The following is a 25,387-nucleotide window of genomic DNA, read 5'->3' as shown; positions in this document are numbered from 1 at the left end:
GTCGCATATGCTCCCAATATTTAATCTGCGCGACCTCAATTTATAATTGGGAGCGTTTGTGCGAGTGCGAGAAATTGTTGTGGTGCCACTTGGTTTCATTTCTTTACAAAACTTTCGCCAGTCTAACTACTGCACAGACTGCAGTGAGCTGATACAGAGAGTTCTCTCCAACATTACATAGCCATTTAAACTCGTTATTCTTAACTTTAATGCAGATTTGAGATATTAGCCGCCAATCTCCGCCTGTCTCTGACACTGCTCTCCGCTGAACTACGAACTGGACTTTTTTTCCTCTCTCTCTCAACCAACCTCAGTTCCGGATTTGCATAAACTGCATTGTAATTAAGGTTGTGTGATGTGACAATTTTGATTGTGGACAATTAAAAGGTCTCTACAATCTGCTTTTGAAGAAATATACTATATTTCGTCCTACAGCGCACATTCTGGCGCCTCCGTCTCAATATACTGTACAACGAGGCATGCATTCACATCAAATGATAACTCGGCGGAAGAGTTGCACTCACTCAGGGGCGTTATTTCCACTGCAGACATGCTTTTCAACATCCCGTTGGTGTCCTCCCACTTTCAAATTGTTTTGTTAAAGTAATGTCTTGTATTAATGTCTTGTATTGCTGAATGCACGCTCACTGCCGAGAGTTTCATGTGATTGTTAAAGCGAAAGCAAAAGTAAAACACAATTTCAATACCCCACGTTTAGAGAGCGACTCCCCAATGCGCGCAAATTAGGCCACATAAAAAATCTAGGCTGTTATTAATATGTGGGCTATAATAAGTTGTGTAGTTGTCTATAACTGTATCTTGCTTGAAATATTCGGTCTCTATTTGCGCTTTGAATACTGAAAGAGTAGTCTACATTGATTACGGCTGTATTTATTGTCTACACGATACACAAAGAAAGGTGTCGTTTATTATTTTGTGTTGTTTATACTGTAGATTGTTTAAACCTACAGTGGTTGCCTCTAATTTAAATTGCTGTATCTATAGTAGAGAAAATAAACATCTTGTTCATGTACTCATATTGTCATTCTTTCTTGTTGCTTATTTAAGGCGTAAAATAAGTATATTAAAAAGGCATTTAGAATTACCCCATTTGCTTGTAAAACATTTGCAAACAGAATCGGCCATGAAGAATCAAGATCAGTGCCTTAGGCTACTAAAAAGAAATTGGGTGCTCCTAATTTTTTTTTGGTGCTCCTAACTTTTTGAAGTTGGGAGCACCAGTGCTACCAAGTAAAAAAAGATAATTTTTCGAGCCCTGGTTCTTTATGCAATACCATCAAAATCCAGTTTGGAGTGACCCTAGAACTCCCTGCCGTGTCATTGTTGCACCCTTGAGCGAGAAACTTAAACTCATTCTGCTGTGAATCACGCCAGATGAAACAGTCCTGACCTAACACTAACCATGATATCAGCATGCACACCAACTCTATTGTGTACTTTGACTTTTTTTAGTGACCCAGAAGAATTCAGTATAATAAATCGATAAGGAGTGATCGTGGTTGCCTGGTGACTAGTTATTTGCTGTATAAGGGTTTGGCTTTATGTCTGTACAAGTTTCACTTCCTCTACGTAAAGCAAAGTAGGTGACTTTAGTGCTGACGTGAGTGTTTTCAGCTGCTTACATGCAGACATATAAACCAGCAGTCATGAGACAGCTGATTGTTGTTTTAGAGTTGATTAAGTGATCTTAGGGTAATTTAATATGTTGAATGTGTTAAATATGATTGTTTAATGCTTTATAATTTCCATGCATCACTGCTTTTGTTTGCGTTATTGAGTGATCCTTTTTCCATTTTATCTGATTATGTTGGTAAACTAGTTTGACCCAAAAATGAACATTTTGTAATTATTTACTCACCCTCATATTGTTTTTTTTTTTCTTCCTAATTAGTTTAATTTGTTTACCTTCCAGGAGATTACATTACAAAAAATTAGTCTTTGCATAATTTGCGTCAGGGATTCCCAAACGTGTTTGTCAGCCAAAGCCCTTAGAAATAAAATATTTACTTAGTTAATATTTTAATGACTTAACAACACATTTGCATGTTCACTGTTATCTAATGCCAATTAATGGCCTCTTGTCATGCAAGTAAACCAATTGAATTTATAATTGATATTTTAAACATTTAATATTAGATATATGTATTTTTTTTTAATTTAATATTTTGATTGTTTTCATTTTAAATTTAATTTATTTTAAATTAAATAAAATTTATTTTTATTATATATTTATGTGAATGTTCATTGCTCTTGATTCCTTGTGTGTGACTAAGATAGTGAGAAGATCACTGTAAGTGTGTAACAGTGAGTATCTCTCAAGCTTTTTTGTCAGCCAAAACCCTTTGACCTAAAATTTTTTTATTAAAGTGCCCCCTGAGATGTAAAGTTCCCTGAGATTCGCTTGTTCACAGTTATCTGATATTTGCAGGTGAATGATAAAACATTTGCACATTTTTGTTAATTTCTTTTATTAAATTTTTTAGTAAGTGTTTTATTTTAAATTATTTAAAAAAAATCTTCTTAAGTGCCACAGCATAAAGGCTACAGAGATGTTCTTCTGTGTGCTGAAATCCTTTGCAAAGACTCTGTTATGAATGTTTATCAGCACAGCAGGGACTTACAATGTTCTCAGAGAGGATTGTGGAGTGAGAACGCAGTGTTGCTGAAAGATCCATAATAATTAAATCTAATCAGCTGATAAGAGCTCTTGTATCAGACACAGCTAATCTGAATGATCTGTTTTTGTGTCTGAGTGCATTAAGTGTGTCTTTGCATTTATTATTTCTGTATTTTGCAGGTGTGTGTCAGTATCAGTGCAGCCATGCTGTCCAGATTGAGCACGAGTGTGAGGCCATGTGTGAGCATTTGCCGATGGGTTCACACTAAAGAGAAGGGGAAACCGCTCATGCTTAACCCACGTACCAACAAGGTAGGACTAAATACTATCTGTTTGTCCTTTTAGTTTTGTCTCAGTGTCTCTTTCAGTCACCATCCTTTCTGGTTTCCAGTATCATTGAAAGAAGAGTTGGAGAATCTACATTTAATCAGTAATTTGCAGCATCTAAACTATATAAGTGGCACAGAAACGAGGATCTCAATTGCAATGACAACTGAGTTTAATCATTCCTAGAGATGCAACCGAATGTTCGGCAACCGAAATTATTCGGCCGAAAATAACAAAAGTGAAAAGGCTGAATAAATTATACTAAACAATGTAGTGATGCGATCAAATAGAGCAGTGCACTAATGCCGCAAACATGTCAGCAGCATGGAAGCATTTAATATTGTCTGAGAAAGACACAAGAATCAATACAAGCACCGACAGCGAGAGACTGTTTACTGTCACATCGCATGTCTTCCATGAGAAGAGTAATGTGTAATGAGAATCATTCATAAATCTGCTGCTGTCAGCAAAAAGTAGTATTGAGGTCTTCTTACGGGTTTCCGCCAAAATAAAAGTCTACATTCATAAATGTTAGTATTGTAATTTTACTGTTGTTCTGTAAAATAACATAAAGTAAGACAAAAATAATAACAATCATTATAACAGCTCTATTAATACATTTATTAGAACATTCTCTTTTGCTCAGCAAGGCTGCATTTATTTCTACATTAAAAACAAATGCCTGATTCAAGAAGTAGTAGGTCTTAAATAGTTAAATGTAATTTTTTTTTCTTTAAAAAGCAAGACAAAACTAAAAAGCAAATATTGGCTATTTAATTTATGCAATGGTCAAAAAAATTGGCAAAATACATAGGGAAGAAACACGAAAAACCAGTAATCGGCCTTTGGCCCAGTGTGTAATTTTGTTTGGCTTTGTTCAAGAATTTTCATTTCAGTGCATCCCTAATCATTCCCTCAGCTCATTTGAATGTATCTCCTAGTTTTTATTACTCCCCAGCATTGATGCATACACACTTTCTAACACAGTCCCTGCGTGTGTTGAGGGTCTGAATGCTTTTGTCTGGAAAACATTAGAGGAGTGACTCAGCAAAAGTGCCACGTATTCTCACAAACATGGGTGTGTGTGCTTCATTTCTGACTTTGTAGACTACTGGGTTTGCTTCAGAACCTTTATTTTACTTCAGACATCAATGATCCAAGACAGAACCAAAACTGTTTATTGTACAAAACTAAACTAGACTGCCAGATGGTTCCGTGTTCTCAGCAGCCAGTAATTCACCTCACAGAACACATGGTGTTTGATAGACAATGTTTATCCTTGCTGCAATTGTATTTAATGTAGTCTGGTTCAGATTTTGTTTTACCTTGTGCACTTTTGATTGTTTTTTTGAAGATGAAGTCATATCAGTGTCACCTGTCTGACTTGACAAGCTTTTACTAAATTAGGTGAATTTGCACCAAAATACCAATGATTAGTTAGCACCAAAATAACTATCTAAGCATCACTAGTATTGCTTATGTTAGAGATTTAGGATTTGAACAAACCCTAAAACTCTAAAATTATGAAATTTGGTTTATTTGTAGACCATGTAGTCTTGAATGTCTATTTAAGAATTAATAGTTATTTATCAATTAATTTTATTATTTAATTATAATAAAAAATTATATATTGTATAAAATAAGATTTATTTTATTATTTTGTTATTTACTTTTAATTTATTTTATGTATCTATTCATTATTTATTATAATTTTTTAAACAATTTTTATTTTATTTTGCTCAGTTATTGTTATTGTTTTAATATGACTTCATTTTAAATGACATATAGCAAATATTGACATTTCATTATTGATAATTCTAATAATAAATCAGCATATTAGAATGATTTCTGAAGGATCATGTGACACTGAAAATGGCTGATGAAAATTCGAAAATTATTTTAATTTATATTAAAATAGAAACCATTATTTTATGTTGTCAAAACATTTTGTAGTAATATTGTTTTTTTCCTGCATTTTTAATAAAATAAATGCAGTCTTCATTAGCATGAGATACTTCTTTAAAAAAACATTACAAGTCTTACTGTTCCCATATTTTTGAGCAGTAGTGTGTATATATTTTTATAATATTGTTATTTGCCTTTTAATGTATTTATTTTACAATTTAACATTTTATTTTCCTTTATTTTTATATGACTATTTTAAATGTCTAGTCAAGTCTGACTTTTTTATTATTTTGTTTTATTTTATTTTGCTGGAAAAGTTCTTAGCCAGTGTCATATATTTTTTTTTACCTTGTGTAGTTTTGTTCATGGTTTTTGCTTTGACCAAAAAAGTTACATTTGCACCAAAATACAGATGAGTTTTGTTGCTTGGCCTTCAGTGTCAATCACAAAAGACATGCAAAAATTTTCTCCCATTTAAAAGCTGATAAGTCTTTTCTAATTAGCTATCAATCAATATATATATATAGTTGCATTTTATTATTTGCATTTAACATGGTTCCCCTTCAGTCGTTTCACTACGACGTTACATATGGGAACTCGCCTGAGAGACCAGTCATCTCTGAGCCTTATTCAAAAGGCCAATGAACATTGGCGAGTGGTATTTGCATGCCAAGCCACTCCCCAGTACATAGGGGTATTTAAGAGGGCGGCTTGCAACCACTCATTCAGATTTTCGCTTCAGAGCCTCTCTGTGCTCGAGCCGAACAACAGATTGAATTCCTGCGATGAGTTCTCACTCTCTCCCCCGCTGGAGTGCTGCCGATCTAAAAGAGCATTTCTAAAAGAGCATTTGGCAGCCACCAGGGGGATCCTGCGTGCTGCCGTTTTCACGGCTTTAAGAAGCCTCTGCATACCAGCGAGCAGTGGAACAGTGGTGCCGTGCTCCTTCCTGGGCAGACCTGGATAAAAGAGTGAATTTCTCACGGCTGTGAAAGACATTCCTTTGAGATGCCTTTCCGGCCGTGCGCTTCTGGGTGCGGCAGTTTCCTCACTTCGCTGGACGGACATGAACGCTGCCTCGCATGCCTGGGCTGAGAGCGTTCTGAAGCAGCATTCACGGATGGTTCGTCGTTCATTGCGAACACATAACCATGGTTACGCTGAAGTCCCGCCGCTCGTTCGCGAGCAGGCTCCCCTCGTCGTTGAGTTGACCCTTTCTGCGGTTTGCTTCGAGGGTCCAGCCTGTCAGTACAAGGTGCTTCCATTTGGCCTGTCCCTCTCTCCTCGCGTCTTCACGAAGTTCGCAGGCATTCGCATTCTCAACCATCTCGACGACTGGCTTCTCATAGCTCACTCGCAAGATCTGTTGTGCGAACAGAGGGACCTGGAGCTTCAGCACCTCAGCCATCTGGGCCTTCAGGTCAACCGAGGGAAGAGCAAACTCTCCCCAGTGCAGAGGATCTCTTTCTCGGTGTAGAGCTGGACTCGGTCAACATGACAGCCCGCCTCACCAGCAAGAGCGCGCCGTTAGTGCTGTAGTGTCTGAAATCATTCAGACACAGGACAGCGGTCCCTCTCAAAATATAGAGGCTCCTGGGGCAAATGACAGCTGCAGCCACAATCATGCCGCTGAGCTTGCTTCATATGAGTATCACGATGCAGTGGATGGTACATCCCTTGGTAAGCACCAACTCATCGTGAGGTTCCTGCGAGGTGCGTGAAGGATTAATCCTCCCAGACCGCACTTCATACCCTCTTGGGATCTCTCTGTCGCCCTCCGTGGCCTACGGGAAGCCCCATTCGAGCCACTTGCGTCAGTTGAACTGAAATTCCTGTCACTAAAGACAGCGCTCCTGACTGCACTGGCCTCCATCAAGAGGGTAGGGGACCTACAAGCCTTCTCTGTCAGCAAAACGTACCTTGAGTTCGGGCCCGGAGATTCTCACGTCATCCTGAGACCCCGGCCCGGTTATGTGCCCAAGGTTCCCACCACGCCCTTCCGTGATCAGGTGGTTAACCTGCAAGCTCTGCCCCCAGAGGAGGCAGACCCAGCTTCTGCGCTGCTGTGCCCTGTTCGTGCTCTGCGCTTATACGTAGACCCTACTCGCCACTTCAGACGCACTGAGCAGCTCTTTGTCTGCTTCTGAGGTCAGCAGAAAGGGAATGCTGTCTCCAAACAGAGGTTGGCCCACTGGGTGGTGGAAACCATCTCCCTGTCTTACTTGTATCAGGGAGAGCCATGCCCCTTAGGTGTTCGTGCCCACTCCACTAGGAGTGTTGCCTCATCCTATGCGTTGGCTCATGGCGCCTCACTAGCAGATATCTGTAGAGCTGCCGGCTGGGCGACACCTAATACCTTGCTAGGTTCTACAACCTTTGTGTAGAGGCCGTTTCCTCCCGTGTCTTAACATAGACTTCAGGTGAGAGGGAGGACGGCTGGTGTTGGCTTGCTGCGCCATTCCCACGTGGATCCGTGCGCCATATTCCCAGAATGTTCCCTCCGGTGAACCCTGGGTCCTCTATGCCCTGCAGTCAGGCCTAGATGATGCCCTGCAGTCAGGCCTAGATGCGGAGTAGTCCCTGACTGTGATCCTGCCTGGGTCTCCTTCGCCCGCAGGTTGTGGCTATATTTTTCAATATTTCCAGCGGAGAAGACCGCTGTTTCCCTTGTGTATCCCTAAAAGATTTATGGATATATTGAATTATTCTCATTTCCACATGTAAAGATCTCATGTGCTCTGCCCCCCCAACCCATGCTTCAGTACATCTGGCATCCCTGTGGGGCCCCCTCTACTGGCCCCCAGGGTGTTGGGAAGGTTACGTTACAATTTCCATCTGCTGACACGTCCGCCTGTCAGCACGTGGGGTTGTGCGTAACGCGGCGTCAGGGTCGTGGCCTGTTCCATGGGTCTGTTCCCATATGTAAAGTCGTAGTGAAACGACTGAAGGGGAACGTTAGGTTACGAAGGAGACGTTACATCCCCTGCCACGACCCTTGCATCGCGCTGACGCTGGCTCGATTCGGCTCCTCAGCGAAAACCTGAATGAGTGGTTGCAAGCCGCCATCTTATATACCTGTATGTACGGGGGAGTGGCTTGGCATGCAAATAACACTCGCCAATGTTCATTGGCCTTTTGAATAAGGCTCAGAGATGATTGGTCTCTCAGGCGAGTTCCCATATGTAACATCTCCGTTCCCTCCTTCAGGGAACGAGGGTTACCTTCGTAACCTAGACTTTTTTCCTGCTGTTCAGAGCAGACCTGTAACCCACCAGCCCTGTTAAAGCCTATTCCCAGTCTTTAAACATGCTCAGACACACATGTACACACACTCCAAGCATAAGGAATGTAAAGTGAATGCAGTTCCTGAATGTTAAAGATGGGTGTTTCCCTCTCGCTGACCCTTATTGGCCACTGTTCTGCTTTGATGATCTCCTCCTCCTCACACACAGGATGTATGCATTACATTCATGGCATCTCAGGTCAAAAAGTCATGCATGGTTTTAATGTACAGCAGAGCAGGGCTCCAGCCAACCCCCAAACACACATGCAGTCAGTGTTTCAGGGTCTCTGTATGACCCATTGTATTCTCTGCCCTCCATGTCATGGCCCTCTTTGCAGATAATGCATTAGAATAGACCATCTGCAGTTGTTTTTGTGTGCGTGGCTTTGTCTGTAGTTTGCATCGTTTACTAAGGCGAGCAGCGCTATTGCTCATACTTACAGTGTGGTTAGCTATTTAAAAAAACTTGTAAGTTGTAACCCTAAAGAAACTTTGGTGTTGCTCCAAGCAAGTGATGAAATTGGATCCGTTTGTAGACAGTGTAGTTTTTAATGTTTGAATCTGACACTTTCCTAATAGCAAAATATATTTTTAATTATTATTATTAAGTTATCAAATAATTTCAAACCACAAATGGATTTAGTTTTGTTTATATTTTGTTTATATTTACTTTTTATTTTGTTGTGTTTTTTAGTTTATAATTGATTATTATTATTGTTACTATAAGTAATAGTATTATGTACTTTTTAGATCTTTTGCTCAATTTTATTTAGCTTTTAGACTTTATTTTGAATTACTACTCGAAATCTGACATATTCTAAATAATAAGTAAATTAAAATAATAATACAAGTTAGTAATATTACATAATAATAAATGTTAAAAAAAGCTAATTTGTTTTTTTTATGTAAAACATTTGGATTGAATCTGTTATTATTATTATTATTATTGTTTTTTTTATTTATTTATTTCCGTTTTCTTTGCTTATAAACAGATAAAAACTTAATCATTGGTTGTAAAAAACTAGATTTAATGCCACTTTTCTTTATGTGACCACTATTAAGCATTCAGAATGTTCAAGATTTATATTTAGTTTGATTCAGATATACCAAAAACCATCTGAAGAAAGCCTAAGATATTCAGTTTTGGGCTCTTTTGATTTTTGATGTAAAAAAGGTAAAAATCTAGTGTAGACTTTGATTATGTACTTGTGCATGCATAGGGCATGGCCTTCACTCTGAAGGAACGGCAGATGTTGGGAATTCATGGTCTATTGCCACCAAAGATCGAGACACAGGACAACCAGGCCATGCGCTTCCAGAAGAACCTGAAGAAGATGTCCGACCCACTGCAGAAGTACATTATTTAAATCACTACCCATTTCAGATAATAAGAGCTATTCTAGATAAAAATGGTTGTTCTAGAGTTTACATTGAATTTAAAGTGCCTAATAAGAGTTGTTCTACAATTTGAATGAAATTTTAATATAAAGTGAATTTAAAATGTCTAATAAGAGTTGTTCTACAATTTGGAATTGAATTTGAATTTAAATTATTTCACACAGTATTATGTTTAATTGAAAATATGCCCAATTACAAAAAATGTAGATTCATGTATGGATTAATTTGAACAGGTACATCTATCTGATGGGGATTCAGGAGAGGAATGAGCGTCTTTTCTACCGTGTGCTGATGGAAGACATTGAGGCTCTCATGCCCATCGTCTACACGCCTACCGTTGGTCTCGCTTGTACACAGTATGGACATATCTTCAGGCGACCCAAGTAAGCTACACTTCGTTAAATTATAACTATTTAGCTTTGATACATTTACCATTTTCTGTGTAGATCACAGCTGTGACTGCATTTTGAAATGCTGCTAACCTAGGGGGATATTTGTAGCATGAAGAATAAAACTATTTTAATAAATACTAGATTTTAATGGAAAAATGTAGTAAAATTAGTTGTCTTCAATGGCTGCACACAAAAACAAACACAGTGTGATCAATCTGATTAAAGATCAAATAAATCTTATGAACAAGTTCTTAATTACCTGAACAAACTCATAAATTATCGGCTTGAATCTGAGTAACGAATACTTCTATTTGAATCCTTCAACACTGATTCAGTAAGGCATTTACCAATTTAACATTTGACCTGGAAGTTAATATGCAATATGCATGTGTGTAACTATTATGACAACTTGTCTTTAAAAGTAGGTGCAGATTCACAGTGGAGTTCAAATAAAATGTTGAAATAAGTTACCAGAAAACTATTTAATTTTGTTCAGTATTTGAAGTATTTTTGCCATTGTTGAGAATCTTTCGATAACACAGGCTTTTGTTTGTGTGGCAGCGAGATTGAAACTTTTGTGTCTTTTTCCACAGAGGTCTGTTTATCTCAATTAAGGACCAAGGACATGTTCGTTCCATACTAGATAATTGGCCAGAAACCAGTGTCAAGGTATTGGATTTTGACCTTTCAGCATTCCAGTGCATATTTGAGGATACTGTTTGAATAATAATTTCAAACAATGCCACCATTTTTTCACTCCATGTGTTCCAAACTTTCTTTTAGAATGTGATGTGTATATACTAATTTGATGTCTTAATTAGATTTTTCTGTGTGTGTTTACAGGCTGTAGTGGTGACAGACGGTGAGCGTATTCTGGGTCTAGGTGATCTGGGAGTGTATGGGATGGGTATTCCTGTGGGAAAGCTGTGTCTTTATACGGCCTGTGCTGGAATCCGACCTGAGAGTTGCCTGCCGGTCTGCATCGATGTAGGCACAGATAACGAGGTTGGTAACTATTCATTCTCAAACCATTCATTAGTAACAATATTTTTTGACTGTATAGAGCTCCGTGTACACGCTTAAAAATGAAGGTGCTTCACGATGCCATAGAAGAGCCTCTTTAGTCTAAATGGTTCCATAAAGAACCTTTAACATCTGAAGAACCTTTCTGTTTCTGTGGCAAAAGAAGGTTCTTCAGATTATAAAAAGATAAGAAAGAGATGGTTCTTTAAAGAACCTTTGACTGAATTTTTTTTTTTTGTGGAAACAAAAATGGTTATTTTATGGCATCGCTGTGATCGCATGCTTTCTATATGAATACATTTTGAAATTTAATTTATTCCTGAGATCAAAGCAACATTTTCAGCATCATTACTCCAGTCTTCAGTGTCACATGATCCTTAAGAAATCATTCTAATATGCTGATTTGCTGTTCAAGAAACATTTATTATCATTATTATTATCAATATTTAAAATAGTTGAGTTTATTTTTTTTGAGGATTCTTTGATGAATAGAAAGATCTAAAGCTCAGCATTTATCTAAAGTAAGCTTTTGTAACATTATACACTATACCATTCAAAAGCATTGATTTACAAGGTTACGAGTTATTTGTATTTCAGATAAATGCTGTTCTTCTGAGCTTTCTATTTATCAAAGAAACCTGAAAAAACTCTACTCAGCTGTTTTCAACATAATAATAAAAATAAATGTTTTTTGAACAGCAAATCAGAATATTTGAATGATTTCTGAAGGATCATGTGACAGGAGTAATGATGTTAAAAAAATTCAGCTTTGAAATCACAGGAATAAATTATGTTTTAAAATATATTCAAATAGAAAACAGTTATTTTAAATAGTAAAAATATTTCAAAATGTTACTGTTTTTGCTGTACTTTGAATCAAAAAAATGCAGACTTGATGATTTCTTTGAAAAACAACTCTTACTGTTCAAAAACTTTTGACTGGTAGTGTATATGCATTAAATAAACTATATATAAAATATTCTATATATGTGACCCTGGACCACAAAACCAGTCATAAGGGTAAATTTTACAAAACTGAGATGTATACATCATATGAAAGCTCAATAAATAAGCTTTCTATTGATGTATGGTTTGTTGGGATAGGACAATATTTGGCCGAGATACATCTATTTGAAAATCTGAAATCTGAGGGTGCAAAAAAATCAAAATGCTGAGAAAATCACCTTTAAATTTCTTCAAATTAAGTTCTTAACAATGCATATTACTAATCAAAAATTACATTTTGATATATTTATAGTAGGAATTTTACAAAAAATCTTCATGGAACATGATCTTTACTTAATTTCCTAATGATTTTTGGCATAAAAGAAAAATCAATAATTTTGACTCATACTATGTATTTTTGGCTATTGCTACAAATATACCCCAGCGACTTAAGACTGGTTTTGTGGTCCAGGGTCACATATATGTAATGTATTCCACTGTCAATTTCATTATAGAGATTTGAATGCTTTTCTTAATTCCAGAACCCCACTTTAGTGTTTTTACAGATCTTACAGATGGTTTATGAAAGCAGCTGTTTTATCTGTGTGTTTGTGTTTTTGTGTGTCTCTGCAGAAGTTACTGAGGGACCCGTTCTACATGGGTCTGTATCAACGGCGTGACCGTTCCCAGCGCTACGACGATCTCATAGATGAGTTCATGGAGGCTGTGGTGGATAAGTACGGACAGGACACCCTCATCCAATTTGAGGACTTTGGGAATCACAACGCCTTCCGATTCCTAAAGAAATACCGTGAGAAGTACTGCACCTTCAACGACGACATCCAGGGTTTGTATCAGTGGTTCACTTAGTGTTTTAAGCCCAGTTAGTAATTCTACTGCTTCAAATTTCAGTTTAGTTCTTTTGTAAATAGCTTAAGCTTAATATTTTTATTTACAGTTGCAATCGAAGTTATTCAACCCCCTTGACAAAATTAAGTGAGTTTTTGCTTATAGCAAGCACAATAATCTGCCAATGGGGTAAGCAAAAAAATCTTATTTCAAACAGAAAACCCCATTGGCAGATTATTTTGCTTGTTTCAAGCAAAAACGCACTTAATTTTGACTTTTCTGAAAACAAGACAATAATTTTTTACTCGTCTACAAAACCCTTCTTGATTTTAAGAATTTTTAGATATTTTGGCTGGAAACAAGACAAAAAAATCTAAGTAAGGAAAGCATTTTTTGCAGTGAGACTTTTTGCAGTACTTTACAAATACTCGCTTTTCTAAAGATCCAGGACTTTATAAAAATTGCATTTATAAAAGATTGCTGGCATATTAAAAGTGATAATGTCAATATATAATGTAATATTCCTTCTTGATTTAAGAATTTTTAGCTATTTTGGCTGGAAACAAGACAAAAAATAAATAATTTCTGCAGTGCTCTGGAGGGTTGAATAATTTCGATTGCAACTGTATATTTTATTTCAACTTTATTTAAATGAACCTACATGTTTTTTAGAAGTTATACTTTAAATTAAGGATAATAACCCTGGTAGCACTGAGAAGTCTGATTCATTTTAGTGAATCGGTTCACATGATTCAGCGACTGCTTCATAACCAGGAATCCCTTGTTTTGTAGTTTGAAATTTTTGTAGTTAAATCCATTAGTACTATAGTACTCATAGTATTACTGAGTTTGAGTCAAATGAACCAATTCGTTGTGTTAGCTTAGTGTAAGTGAGTTAAACAAACCTAACACAAGCTTTGGCACATAACTCATGCGTTTTTTGAAGAGAGTGTGATCAGACTTGTTTTTTCACTATTTAAATGAGACTACTAAATGATGACTTTATCCTCATATTTGCATACTGAATTGTGGTTTGTTCTTATTTGCCTTACAAGCACAGGTATTTCCTTTAGGAAATGCATATTTAATTGATTTTTTTCATGTCCGCTGTGCATCAGTAGCTGTGTTTGTGTTTCCTCAGGCACAGCATCAGTAGCTCTGGCGGGTTTACTGGCAGCTCAGCGTGCTGTGGGGAAACCGATAACTGAACATAAAGTTCTGTTTCTGGGGGCTGGAGAGGTAAGGCTTTATAACACAACCCAGTCTTTTAAAGTGTGTGGTTTGATATGACATTAAACTTCAGTGGAGCCTGTGTATTTAGGCTGAGATTGTTTATTTTTAGGCAGCGCTGGGAATCGCTAACCTGATCGTCATGGCCATGATGGAGTCGGGAATGTCTCAGACAGAAGCTAGAGAGAAAATCTGGATGTTTGACAAATATGGTCTGTTAGTAAAGGTAAGAGAATAAGTGTGTGCATTAAATGTGTATGCAGTAATTTTACCTTGAACTCAGAGTTCAAAATATCTGAATGTATTTGCATTATAAGAAAAAATATCAAAACCTAGAAACAAACTTGACTGTCATCATTTGTTAGGTTTGGTCATGTGTAAAAACAGAATCACTCTTCTTATGACAAGTTATAATCCAAATGTCAATCATTTTGATTAGTGAATATTTAGAATTTAATAATACTATGAGCAATGGATTTTACTACAGAAATGGATTATAAACAATGATTAGTCAATCCTGGTTTTGAAGCACTAAATCAAATGAACCGACTTTTAAAAACTTATCTTCTCAGTCATACCATTGTTATTTCATTACTATCGTAACTGTATTTTTTATCATTATTTTTAATTTAAAAAGTGGTATGTTATACATTTAATTTATTGTACAGCATTTATAAATATTTTTTTTTTATTGCACATTGAATTTTTGTATCTGATTTATCATGCAAATTGTTAATGTTTGTTGATGCCCTGAAATTATTTTATTTTATTTTTTTTACAGAAAAGCCAAAACTGAAATTTCAGTTTTAATTTAGCTAAGAAAAAACTTAAAATGCAGATTATTTAATAATAATCACCACTTCAATAAAAGTGCTGTAGTTTAAATGTACAAATTAAGTTGTAACTAAACATTTAATTTGCACATAATTTGACTTTTTTCTATAACTTTTAAATTTAAATAACACTTTGGTTAATTTACATAAAATGAATAAAAATTTAATCATTTAAATATATTAAATAATATAATGACGAATAAAATATTAAATATAGAAATATAATATAATTATTTTATATTTAAATTTAAATTAATTTATTTTATTTTTTAAAAAGGGGGGAAAAAACTACCTACACCAAAATTAGCAACAAAAATGTTCAAATTTAAGTTTAAGCTACAAAAATATTAACTAGAAAACTAAAACTGTAATTAAAATAAATTAAACCTAAACAGTAATATTAAAATAAATACATTTAAATAACTGACAAGTGCGAAATTACAAAAAAAAAAAAAATTAAAATTTTTAACTAAAAATATAAAAGCTCTAATAATACATAATTTAATACTGAAATAAAACTACCACTTGAGGTTGTTTACTGTCTATGAAATGCAATCACAGTATTTTAGCAAGCTTAGCTAAATGACTCTCCGAGTTCACATGCAAAGTCTCCTCACAAAACTCTGAACAGGAATTGAAAATCTGTGTCATTTACCAACTTGTTCTTCTTTCACATGCTTTGAGATTCACAACTGTAGTCCAGTAATCCGGTGTGTGTTTCTCTGTTTTTCAGGGCAGAGCTTATGAGACTGATAGTAATCAGGAGGCTTTTGTTCACCCTGATCCTGGGGACGTGAAAAGCTTCTTAGACGCTGTCAATGTTATTAAACCCACAGCGATCATCGGTAAGACAAGCTGCTCCCTCTGTGTCTTGCCCTGAAATCAACCCCAATGTTAATCATTCTAGCTATCTTTAACCTTTAAAGGTTTAACCTTCATTTAGTTTCTTTTTAAAGATGGTCAAGGCTTGCACTAAAACAGCTGTCATTTAGTTTTTCATGAACATTAAAATCAAACAAGCTCTTTTTGTTTGCTGTACCTTTAAGACTAAATATGGGTTGTCATTGTTTTATTGTTGCATGTTGTTTTTAATGCATATAGCTAAATGCATTATTCATAACACATAAACTCCCCTGCTGATTTTGTACATTTGCCCACTGACAAAGAAATGATCGGTCTATAATTTTAATGGTAGGTTTATTTCAACAGTGAGAGACAGAATGACAACAAATAAATCCAGAAAAACACATTTCAAAAAAGTTATAAATTGATTTGCATTTTAATGAGTGAAATAAGATTTGACCCCTCCACAAAACATGACTTCTTACTTGCTGGCAAAACCCTTGATGGCAATCACAGAGGTCAGACGTTTCTTGTAGTTGGCCACCATGTTTGCACACATCTCAGGAGGGATTTTGTCCCACTCCTCTTTGCAGATCCTCTCCAAGTCATTAAGGTTTCGAGGCTGACGTCAGATCCCTGAATCCACAGATTTTCTATTGGATTAAGGTCTGGAGACTGGCTAGGCCACTCCAGGACCTTAATGTGCTTCTTCTTGAGCCACTCCTTTGCTGCCTTGGCCATGTGTTTTGGGTCATTGTCATGATGGAATACCCATCTACGGCCCATTTCCAATGAGGGAAGGAGGTTCTCACCCAAGATTTGATGCTACATGGCCCCGTCCAACATCCCTTTGATGCAGTGCAGTTGTCCTGTCCCCTTAGCAGAAAAACACCCTCAAAGCATAATGTTTCCACCTCCATGTTTGACGGTGGGGGTGGTGTTCTTGGGGTCATAGGCAGCATTCCTCCTCCTCCAAACATGAAGAGTTGAGTTGATGACAAAGAGCTTGATTTTGGTCTCATCTGACCACAACACTTTCACCCAGTTCTTCTCTGAATCATTCAGATGTTCATTGGCAAACTTCAGATGGGCCTGTACATGTGCTTTCTTGAGCAGGGGGATCTTGCAGGTGCTGCAGGATTTCAGTCCTTCACGGTGTAGTGTGTTACCAATTGTTTTTTTGGTGACTATGGTCCCAGCTGCCTTGAGATCATTGACAAGATCCTCCAGTGTAATTCTGAGCTGATTCCTTACTGTTCTCATGATCATTGAAACTCCAGGAGGTGAGATCTTGCATGGAGACCAAGACAGAGGGAGATTGACAGTTATTTTGTGTTTCTGCCATTTGCGAATAATCGCACCAACTGTTGTCACCTTCTCACTCATTCCAGCCTTTTGTAGGTCTACAATCTTGTCCCTGACTTCCTTGGACAGCTCTTTGGTCTTGGCCATGGTGGAGAGTTTAGAATCTGATTGATTGATTGCTTCTGTGAAGATTAGGAGCACTGCCTTAAAAGAGAGTGCTCCTAATCTCAGCTCGTTGCCTGTATAAAAGACACCTGGGAGCCAGAAATCCCGCTGATTGATAGGGGATCAAATACTGATTTCACTCATTAAAATACAAATCAATTTATAACTTTTTATAGCGTTTTTCTGTATTTTTTGTTGTTGTTATGTCTTTCACCGTTAAAATAAACCTGCCATTAAAATTGGGCAAACGTACAAAATCAGCATGGGAACAAATAATGTTTTTCCTCACTGTAAATGCATATGCATGTTTTGACCTCTTTCTCAATGTCATCAGGTGTGTCAGGTGCCGGCCGGCTCTTCACTCATGATGTCATTAGAGCAATGGGCAGCTTGAACGAGCGTCCGATTATCTTTGCCCTCAGCAACCCCACCGCAAAGGCAGAGTGTACAGCTGAAGATGCCTACAGCCTCACACAGGTTAAATATCATTCATGCATAACCCTATAAAGCCTAACATATGAAATAATAAGCCAAAAAAAGTTTGCATATGGTTTTGTGGATGCACTAGACTTTAATACACTAAAAGGCTCAAACTATCAATTATAAACTATCAATCAATGAGAGACGGCATGTAGTATACTGTGTCCAAGTATGTAAATACAAGTGAATATCTTTCTGTTTCAGGGACGGTGTTTGTTTGCCAGCGGCAGTCCGTTTGCACCTGTGTCACTAGAAGATGGCCGAATACTGACCCCTGGACAGGGCAACAACGCTTATATATTCCCTGGTATTGACATGCTTTCAGTAATGGATGTTTTAGTTAGGGATGCACCAAATGTTCGGCCAAATAAGCGAAAAGGCAGAATAAATTATACTGAAAAATGACGTGAAGCGATCAAATAGAGGCGCGCACTAATGCAGCAAACATGTCGGCAGTGTGGAAGCATTTGGAACTGTCCGAGAAAGATGCAAAAATCATTAGAAGCACCGACAGCGAGAGACTCTTTAGTATAGCATCTTATATCTTCCATGAGAAGGAAAGGGGTGGTTCAGTAATTGGCCTTCGGCCCAGTGTGTAATTTTGTTCGGCTTCGGCCAAGAATTTTCATTTCATTGCATCCCTAGTTTTAGTTGTTAGCGCTAAACGCATGCAAATTTTAAAGTTGCTAATATCTAACAAGCCTATGAAGATGCTTAAGAACAAATGGTGTAAATCTGGCCTGTCCAGGTTATCATGTGTTGACCTATAGGTTGTAATTTCAGGTGTAGCTTTGGCTGTTATACTCAGTGGAGTGCGACACATCAGCGATACGGTCTTCCTTGAGGCCGCAAAGGTAAATACACAATCCTGAATCACACTTAAGACCAGAGTATGCTTTGTTTTTACAAATTAAGTTGTATATAATCATCAAAGTTGAACATAAGACTTTTGTGATAACATTTTGATTCTTCCTCCATTTGTTGTTGAAATATAAACATTTTGTCATAGCTTGATTTCATGACAGATTTATTCAAATATACATTAAATAATGAAGATAACATTTAAAGAAAAACTATAATAACTTTGTAATACAATGCATATGTTTAGCACAAATCCCCTCTCTAGAGTTATTTTTTCAGAGGTTATTAGCCCTGCTTGGCCTGTGTGTAAAAAGCAGAAGTTGTACTACCTGTTTTTGTTAATATTTTATTTTGCGACTTGATAAAACAGTGTTTGTGTTGTAGACGCTGGCGGATCAGCTTACAGATGAAGACCTGAGTCAGGGCCGACTGTATCCTCCCTTGTCCAACATTAGAGAGGTGTCACTGCAAATGGCCATCAAGGTCAGACTGTGTTTGTGTGTGTGTTTCTGGACACAGTATATCTAATTGCAGAGACTTTGATTTAATCAAATTAAGATTTGCTTTACTTAGTTCAAAGTGAAGCACAGCATTTAGTCATAGTTTATAAGGCAGTTTTCAGCCTCTGAGAATGGCTTGATTCAAATTGGACATGAGCGGACCACAAAACCAGTCATGTTTGAAATTGAGATTTAAACATCATCTGAAAGCTTTCCATTGATGTATGGTTTGTTAGGATAGGACAGTATTTGGCCGAGATACAGCTATTTGCAAATCTGCAATCTAAAGGTGCAAAAAAATACAAATGAGAAAATCGCATCTGAAGTTGTTCTTAACAATGCATATTACTATACAAAAATTACGTTTTGATATATTTTCGGTAGGAAAATTACAAAATTTCTTCATGGAACATGATTTTTACTTAATATCCTAATGATTTTTGCAATTAAATAATGAATAATGTATTGTTGTCTATTGCTGCAAATATACCTATGCTACTTATGACTGGTTTTGTGGTTCAGGGTCATACACACAAAATATCTGATTATCTAGATCAGGGGTCCCCAAACTAAGACCTGAGGGGCCGAATGCGGCCCGCCCCCACATTTGGACCGGCCCTCTGAACAATGCTAGAGATAAATTTTTGTTAAATGTGAGCCAAATCATCCCAATTAAAAGAACCAAAGACTTAAACTACTTCACTCTGTGTGCATTAAATGTATTTAATAGACAAGTTTCACAATTTGAGTTGAATTACTGAAATAAATGAACTTTTCCATGACATTCTAATTTATTGAGAAGCACCTGTATATCTTTTGAAAAGAAATGATCATTTGTCTGGTGCATAAAAAAATAAACTATTCTAGCATTAAAAGGTATAATAAATACAGGTAAAATCATAATAAAATAATAATAATAATAATAATAATAATAATAGTAGTCAGTCCAGCCGATGGAATTTTCTTTTATAAACCGACCCGGCCCCCCATTAAAGAAAAGAAAATTATGTGCCCGCTCAGAAAAAAGTTTGGGGACCCCTGATCTAGATAATGTGGTAAATGTTTATGCTTACTGATTAATAGAATTTTACAGTTTTATTACAATATATTTAGTTAAATATTTTATTTAATATTAATCACAATAAAATCATGAAAATTGTTATTTTATAGTCATATTGAATTGGTCAATTGAATTGGTTTTTATAAAACTGAAAAAGGTTTCAGTTAATTATTGTAGAAAGTATGAACACCCATATTTCTCAAGTTTTTTTTCCAAAATCATTCAGCCCTAAAAAATTACTTTTGTCAGGCTTTAAAAAAAAAAAAAAAAAAAATTCTTCATTTTTCTCAAACTAAATCACCCTGCTAACTCCGAATGTTTTTTTTTTTTAAATCTGTTTTTTAAAAAAATTTCTGGTTTTAAAAAAAAAATTCTGGTTTCAAAAAAATTCCTTTTTTTTCTTTTCATATAGCAATATATATTGCAAAAAAAAAATGCGCAATTTTTTTTCCCCCAGAATCGTGCAGGGTTTATCAAAGACTATAGAATACCCAAGACATGTCACTCGTATAGTTTTGAATGGGGAAAAATGCAACGTTCATTATGGCCGCGAAGCCCCGCCTTCTTAGTGAAAGAGCCAATCGTTGATGAGTAAAGTCAGTGCGTCACTACAGTTGCCGTTAGAAGTCCTGGTTGCTATAGAAACAATCGGCGCTCTAAGACATGCGCTCAGTACTGCGCATGCGCACTGGCTCATTTAGCCGGAAAAATAAGCGTGTTTTTTTTTTACGCTATTGGAGCACAAGGAACCATATTTATGAGGCAGTTCTTGTTGGATTTCTTTGGAGATTTAAAATATGAAATTTAATCGTTAGCTTGGTGAACAGTTTGGAGTTTGCTGCACTTGCATGCCCGAGAGGCGTTTCAAAGATGGCCGCAGGGTGACATGACTTGCATTAAAGGGACTTTTGGGTTTATAAAGGTCTTAGAAGGGTCTTGAAGTCTTAATTTGCCCTTTCACAAATTAAATCCTGGAATTTTTTTTTTTTTTTTCTCAAAAAAGTAATGGAAAGTTGGAAGTTGTTCAGTTTTCATTTACATTCAGAGAACATATTTATGAATTGTGTTCCCTTTAAATTATTCCTTACATTTTCTTTCATTGGTCTTTTAAAAAGTCTTGAAAAATGCCACTTGTTTTCTGTCATAACCTCATACTAAGACGAAGTGTGTTTTGTACACAGGTGGTGGAGTACGTGTATTCAAAGGGCATGGCGTTTCGATACCCTGAGCCTGTGGATAAGGAAACGTACATCAGATCCGTGGTGTGGAACACCAACTACGATTCATTTATGCCCGAGATATACGACTGGCCCGGGGTTTCTCACAGCCCTGTAGTAGACTAGACAAACACATGAGGAAAAACCACACAGAGAGAAACAGAACAAAAACCAGGAAGTCTGTAGGGAGTTTTCAATCTTCTGTTTTAGGCACTCCTTTTTGTTTTTTGCAATATTTATTCATATTTCTGCCCCTTTCCTTAAATTGCAATTTCAGTTTATAGATGAATTTTACATTCAGAAAACATTTCACTCAAGAATAAAAAAATATATATATATTTTGCATAAAGGAAATGAACACTATTTTAATTATTTTGTCATAATTAAGCACATTTTATCCTTTTATTTACATTTTACATTTAATTATTTCCTGTCATTTGTGTAACACTTTTTCACTCTAATATAGTAAAAACAAAAAACATTACAGTAATGAGAATCTAATAGAAAACCATTCAAATTTCCAGGTCCATTATGCTAAATAGAATTAGGTAATAAATATGCCTACTTTTCATTAAAATAATTTCAAAATGCTTGTAATTAAGCTTCAATTTCTTTATGCGAAATATATTTTATTCAATTATTTTTGCACTCCTACAGTGTTTAGTTCAGTAGCGTGCCTTGCCACTCCTCTCAGTTGTTTTTATATGCTGCGTGCAATGAAACCTTTTCAAAAATGAAGTCACACTCCAATAGTTCATCACACTTGTGTTTGTTTCTTGTTGTGTCTTTAACAGCAATCAATTATTTCTTAGTTTAGGAGGAAGTACAGGACATGAAGGACTAGCAGAGTTCAGTATATTGCACAATATTACAGTCATTGCATTATGGCGTATATTTGTAGCTGTAAGTTTTTAGGCCATATACCAGCAAATATTTACATGCGAACATGTTTTTTATAGTAATAAACAATAATAATATCATTGTAACAAAAGAAAGGTCAAACTAGTCATCTTGTTTGAAAATGACTGGCTGACTGTATATTATCCAACATTACACAGCTGCTTCCATAGTAAATCTGTATATAGATATATGGGCATTAAATATTGATTAGAGCTCAAATGATGAAATAGAGAAGAATGTGGAGATAAATTAGAGATATAATACTTTCACAGCTATGTATGTTTCATGCAACATCAGTAAATTATATTAAAATATATATTATATTAACCATCAGAATAGATATGTACTGAAGTGCCTGTTTATATATCTTTATATAGTCGCCGCACATCGTGTATTCGGTATTTTCTTTGCCATAGTAAACGCTATAGCCAAAGATCACAAGAACAACACGTTAACATCATTTACAGTTTGAAAACTGCAAAACTGCACATTGAAGGTTTATTTTCTTTTGTCAGCATTTCGTACAAAATAAGCAATGAACACTCTTATATTCAGGACCAACACAGAGAGATGTTTCGTTTGCCAGTCCTTTGACACTTTAGTTGGTGTGATCAATGTTGTACACCTGTATTGAAGTCATTAATGTTTCTGAACACAGTCCTTCCTCACATCTAGAGGTGCATTGTGGGTAGAGATGTGATTCTGCTTTAGTGTGTGAACACTAGGAGCTGCTCAGAATCTGTGTGCACTGTTACAAGTGCAGAATAAACGTTTGTGGTCAAATCGCTGCTGGTCTATTAACTATTTTGAAGTATTATTTTAAATATGTTATGGTTAAAAATTCCAGTTAATTGAATTAAACGAACATACTATCTTGGAGTTATGCATTAATAAAAATAACAGATGCCTTGTGGATTGTGCAAATATAAAAAAAAAAAAAATAGTGACATATATAATATGTATTTTAATATTTGTTTTATTTTAATTGCTGTTTTTACAATTTATGTGAAAAATATACTAAAATAGAGTATACTACAATATACTTTTACTGATTTTCAAATTTACATTACATTTTTTACTAATTTACTTTTAAATCAATGTTTTATATTGCTGACGTTGAATTATATACAAAGAAAATAATAGATGCCCTAGAAATTCTGTAAAAAAAAATACTGTAATTTTCTTAATATAAATTAATATTGCTATAAATATTTAAAAGGAAAATAACAAATGAAAACCTAAATACTTAATTATGTACTATATGCTTAATAAATAAAATATTTTTTTTATGTCAGCAAATATTAAAAGCAAAATTATAGTAGTTTTATATTATTTTTGCAGGTTAAAATTCATTTATATGAAAAGATAAAATATTAATGTAGTAAAATACTAAAATAAATTTAAAATTATATTTTATAAATTTTACGCTGATATACAATTCCATTTTTTTTACTTATAAATTAATACTAATATAACGCAAACTTTGAATTATATACTGTGTACTGTATACACAATAATTCTAATAATTTTGTTTTTCATATAAATCAATTTTGATCTGTAAAAATATTTTTCTATATAAACAAATATAAAAAAAATTATGTCAGCAAATATATATTTTTTATTTTAATATCTGATTTTAAATGTAAAATTTAAAATTAACAGGTCAAAATTCATTTAAATAAAAAAAATTGAATGCAAGTTTTTGTAATTTACTAAAATAATATACACTAAAATATACTTTTACTCCTTTTTACATTTTTTTCTGATGTACAATTACCAATTGCTTTTTTTTACTGATTTACTTTTAAATCAATACTACTAACATTGAATTATATACTGTTATATACATTAAAAAGAATAAGACATGTCTGGCAATTCTGTAAAAAAAAAAATTAGTAACTTTTTTCATATGAATTCATTTTAATATGTAAAAATAAATTATTCTTTGTATTAAATAACATAAATACATTATTTTTTATATCGGCAAATATTAAACAGCAAAAATATAGTATTTTTTTTTTAAATTACTGTTTTTTTTATAGGCTAAAATTCATTTATATTAAAAAAAAATTAAATATTAAAAATAGTGTTATCACACCGTTATATACAGTAATAATAATAGGAGATGCCTCTGGAATTCTGCTCTGATTGAACTGTAACCTACAAATATTATATTATAGTTTGATGTTATGCTGACCTCTAGTGTCTCTTAAAATAAACCACTTTAATACATTCATTCAACACACTAGACAAGAACCAGACATAATATGAGTCGCATCTTATTTATTTGGACAGCCAAAGGTAAAAAAAATAAATAAATAATAATAATAATGAAATCATTTTATTTTATTGTTTTTTTTACATTATAACTTGATCCCATGCAGCAGTATTTTTAAACATTCATATTTGCCTAATGCATATTGTTTTGCTTATACAGTACACTCAAAATATACAATAAAAACTGCAAGAAGTGTTAAAGGAGTAGTTCACTTTCAGAACAAAAATTACAGATAATGTACTCACCCTCTTGTCATCCAAGATGTTCATGTCTTTCTTTCTTCAGTCGTAAAGAAATGATGTTTTTTGAGGAAAACATTTGAGGATTTCTCTCCGTATAGTGGACTTCTATGGTGCCCCCGAGTTTGAACTTCCAAAACACAGCTTCAAAGGGCTCTAAACGATCACAGCTGAGGAAAAAGGATCTTATTTAGCAAAACAATTGTTTATTTAAAAAAAAAAAAAAAGACAATTTATATACTTTTTAACCTCATTTTGTGAGAGATTAAAAGTATATAAATTGTTAATGTAGAATATAACCGATCATTTCGCTAGAAAAGACCCTGCTTTCTTGGCTGGGATCATTTAGAGCCCTTTGAAGCTGCATTTGAGCTGCTTTTTGGAAGTTTTGCATTTTGGCCACCATAGAAGTCCATTATATTGAGAGAAATCCTGAAATGTTTTCCTCAAAAAACATTACTTATTTACAACTAATGAAAGAAATGAAAATCTTAGATGACAAGGGGGTGAGTACTTTATCTGTAAATTTTTGTTCTGGAAGTGAACTACTCCTTTAAGTGCACACTGTGCAGTACGCACTAAGCACGCGACAGTCGAATTAAACTTGAGCGCGTCCGCGTCGCACTCGTGCCCCGGATGTTGATAGAACGCGTGTTCACAGTGGCTCAGCTGGTCGAGGGAGACGCTGCCGGTTTATTCTGGCAGCGTAAATGTTT

General features: G+C 35.1%; 1 protein-coding gene across 1 annotated transcript in view; it reads left to right on the top strand.

Annotated features, from left to right (window-relative positions):
• me2 (malic enzyme 2, NAD(+)-dependent, mitochondrial) overlaps nt 1-22,939 on the top strand; it is a 28,194-nt gene extending 5,255 nt beyond the window's left edge. Inside the window, exons 2-15 of the mRNA XM_073839712.1 lie at nt 2,819-2,950; nt 9,374-9,507; nt 9,785-9,934; nt 10,537-10,612; nt 10,787-10,948; nt 12,545-12,758; nt 13,902-13,999; nt 14,103-14,216; nt 15,557-15,668; nt 17,471-17,613; nt 17,821-17,923; nt 18,400-18,470; nt 18,862-18,960; nt 21,219-22,939. Coding sequence (XP_073695813.1) covers nt 2,843-2,950; nt 9,374-9,507; nt 9,785-9,934; nt 10,537-10,612; nt 10,787-10,948; nt 12,545-12,758; nt 13,902-13,999; nt 14,103-14,216; nt 15,557-15,668; nt 17,471-17,613; nt 17,821-17,923; nt 18,400-18,470; nt 18,862-18,960; nt 21,219-21,380 — 1,746 coding nt within the window. The 5' untranslated portion in view covers nt 2,819-2,842 and the 3' untranslated portion in view covers nt 21,381-22,939. The remainder of the gene's footprint in view (nt 1-2,818; nt 2,951-9,373; nt 9,508-9,784; nt 9,935-10,536; nt 10,613-10,786; nt 10,949-12,544; nt 12,759-13,901; nt 14,000-14,102; nt 14,217-15,556; nt 15,669-17,470; nt 17,614-17,820; nt 17,924-18,399; nt 18,471-18,861; nt 18,961-21,218) is intronic.
• Nucleotides 22,940-25,387: the final 2,448 nt, after the last annotated feature.

Source organism: Garra rufa, chromosome 5 (genome assembly GCF_049309525.1).
Source record: "Garra rufa chromosome 5, GarRuf1.0, whole genome shotgun sequence".
Taxonomy (NCBI): domain Eukaryota; kingdom Metazoa; phylum Chordata; class Actinopteri; order Cypriniformes; family Cyprinidae; genus Garra; species Garra rufa.
The sequence above is the reverse complement of the archived record's forward strand: the minus strand, read 5'-3'. Positions and strand labels throughout refer to the sequence as shown.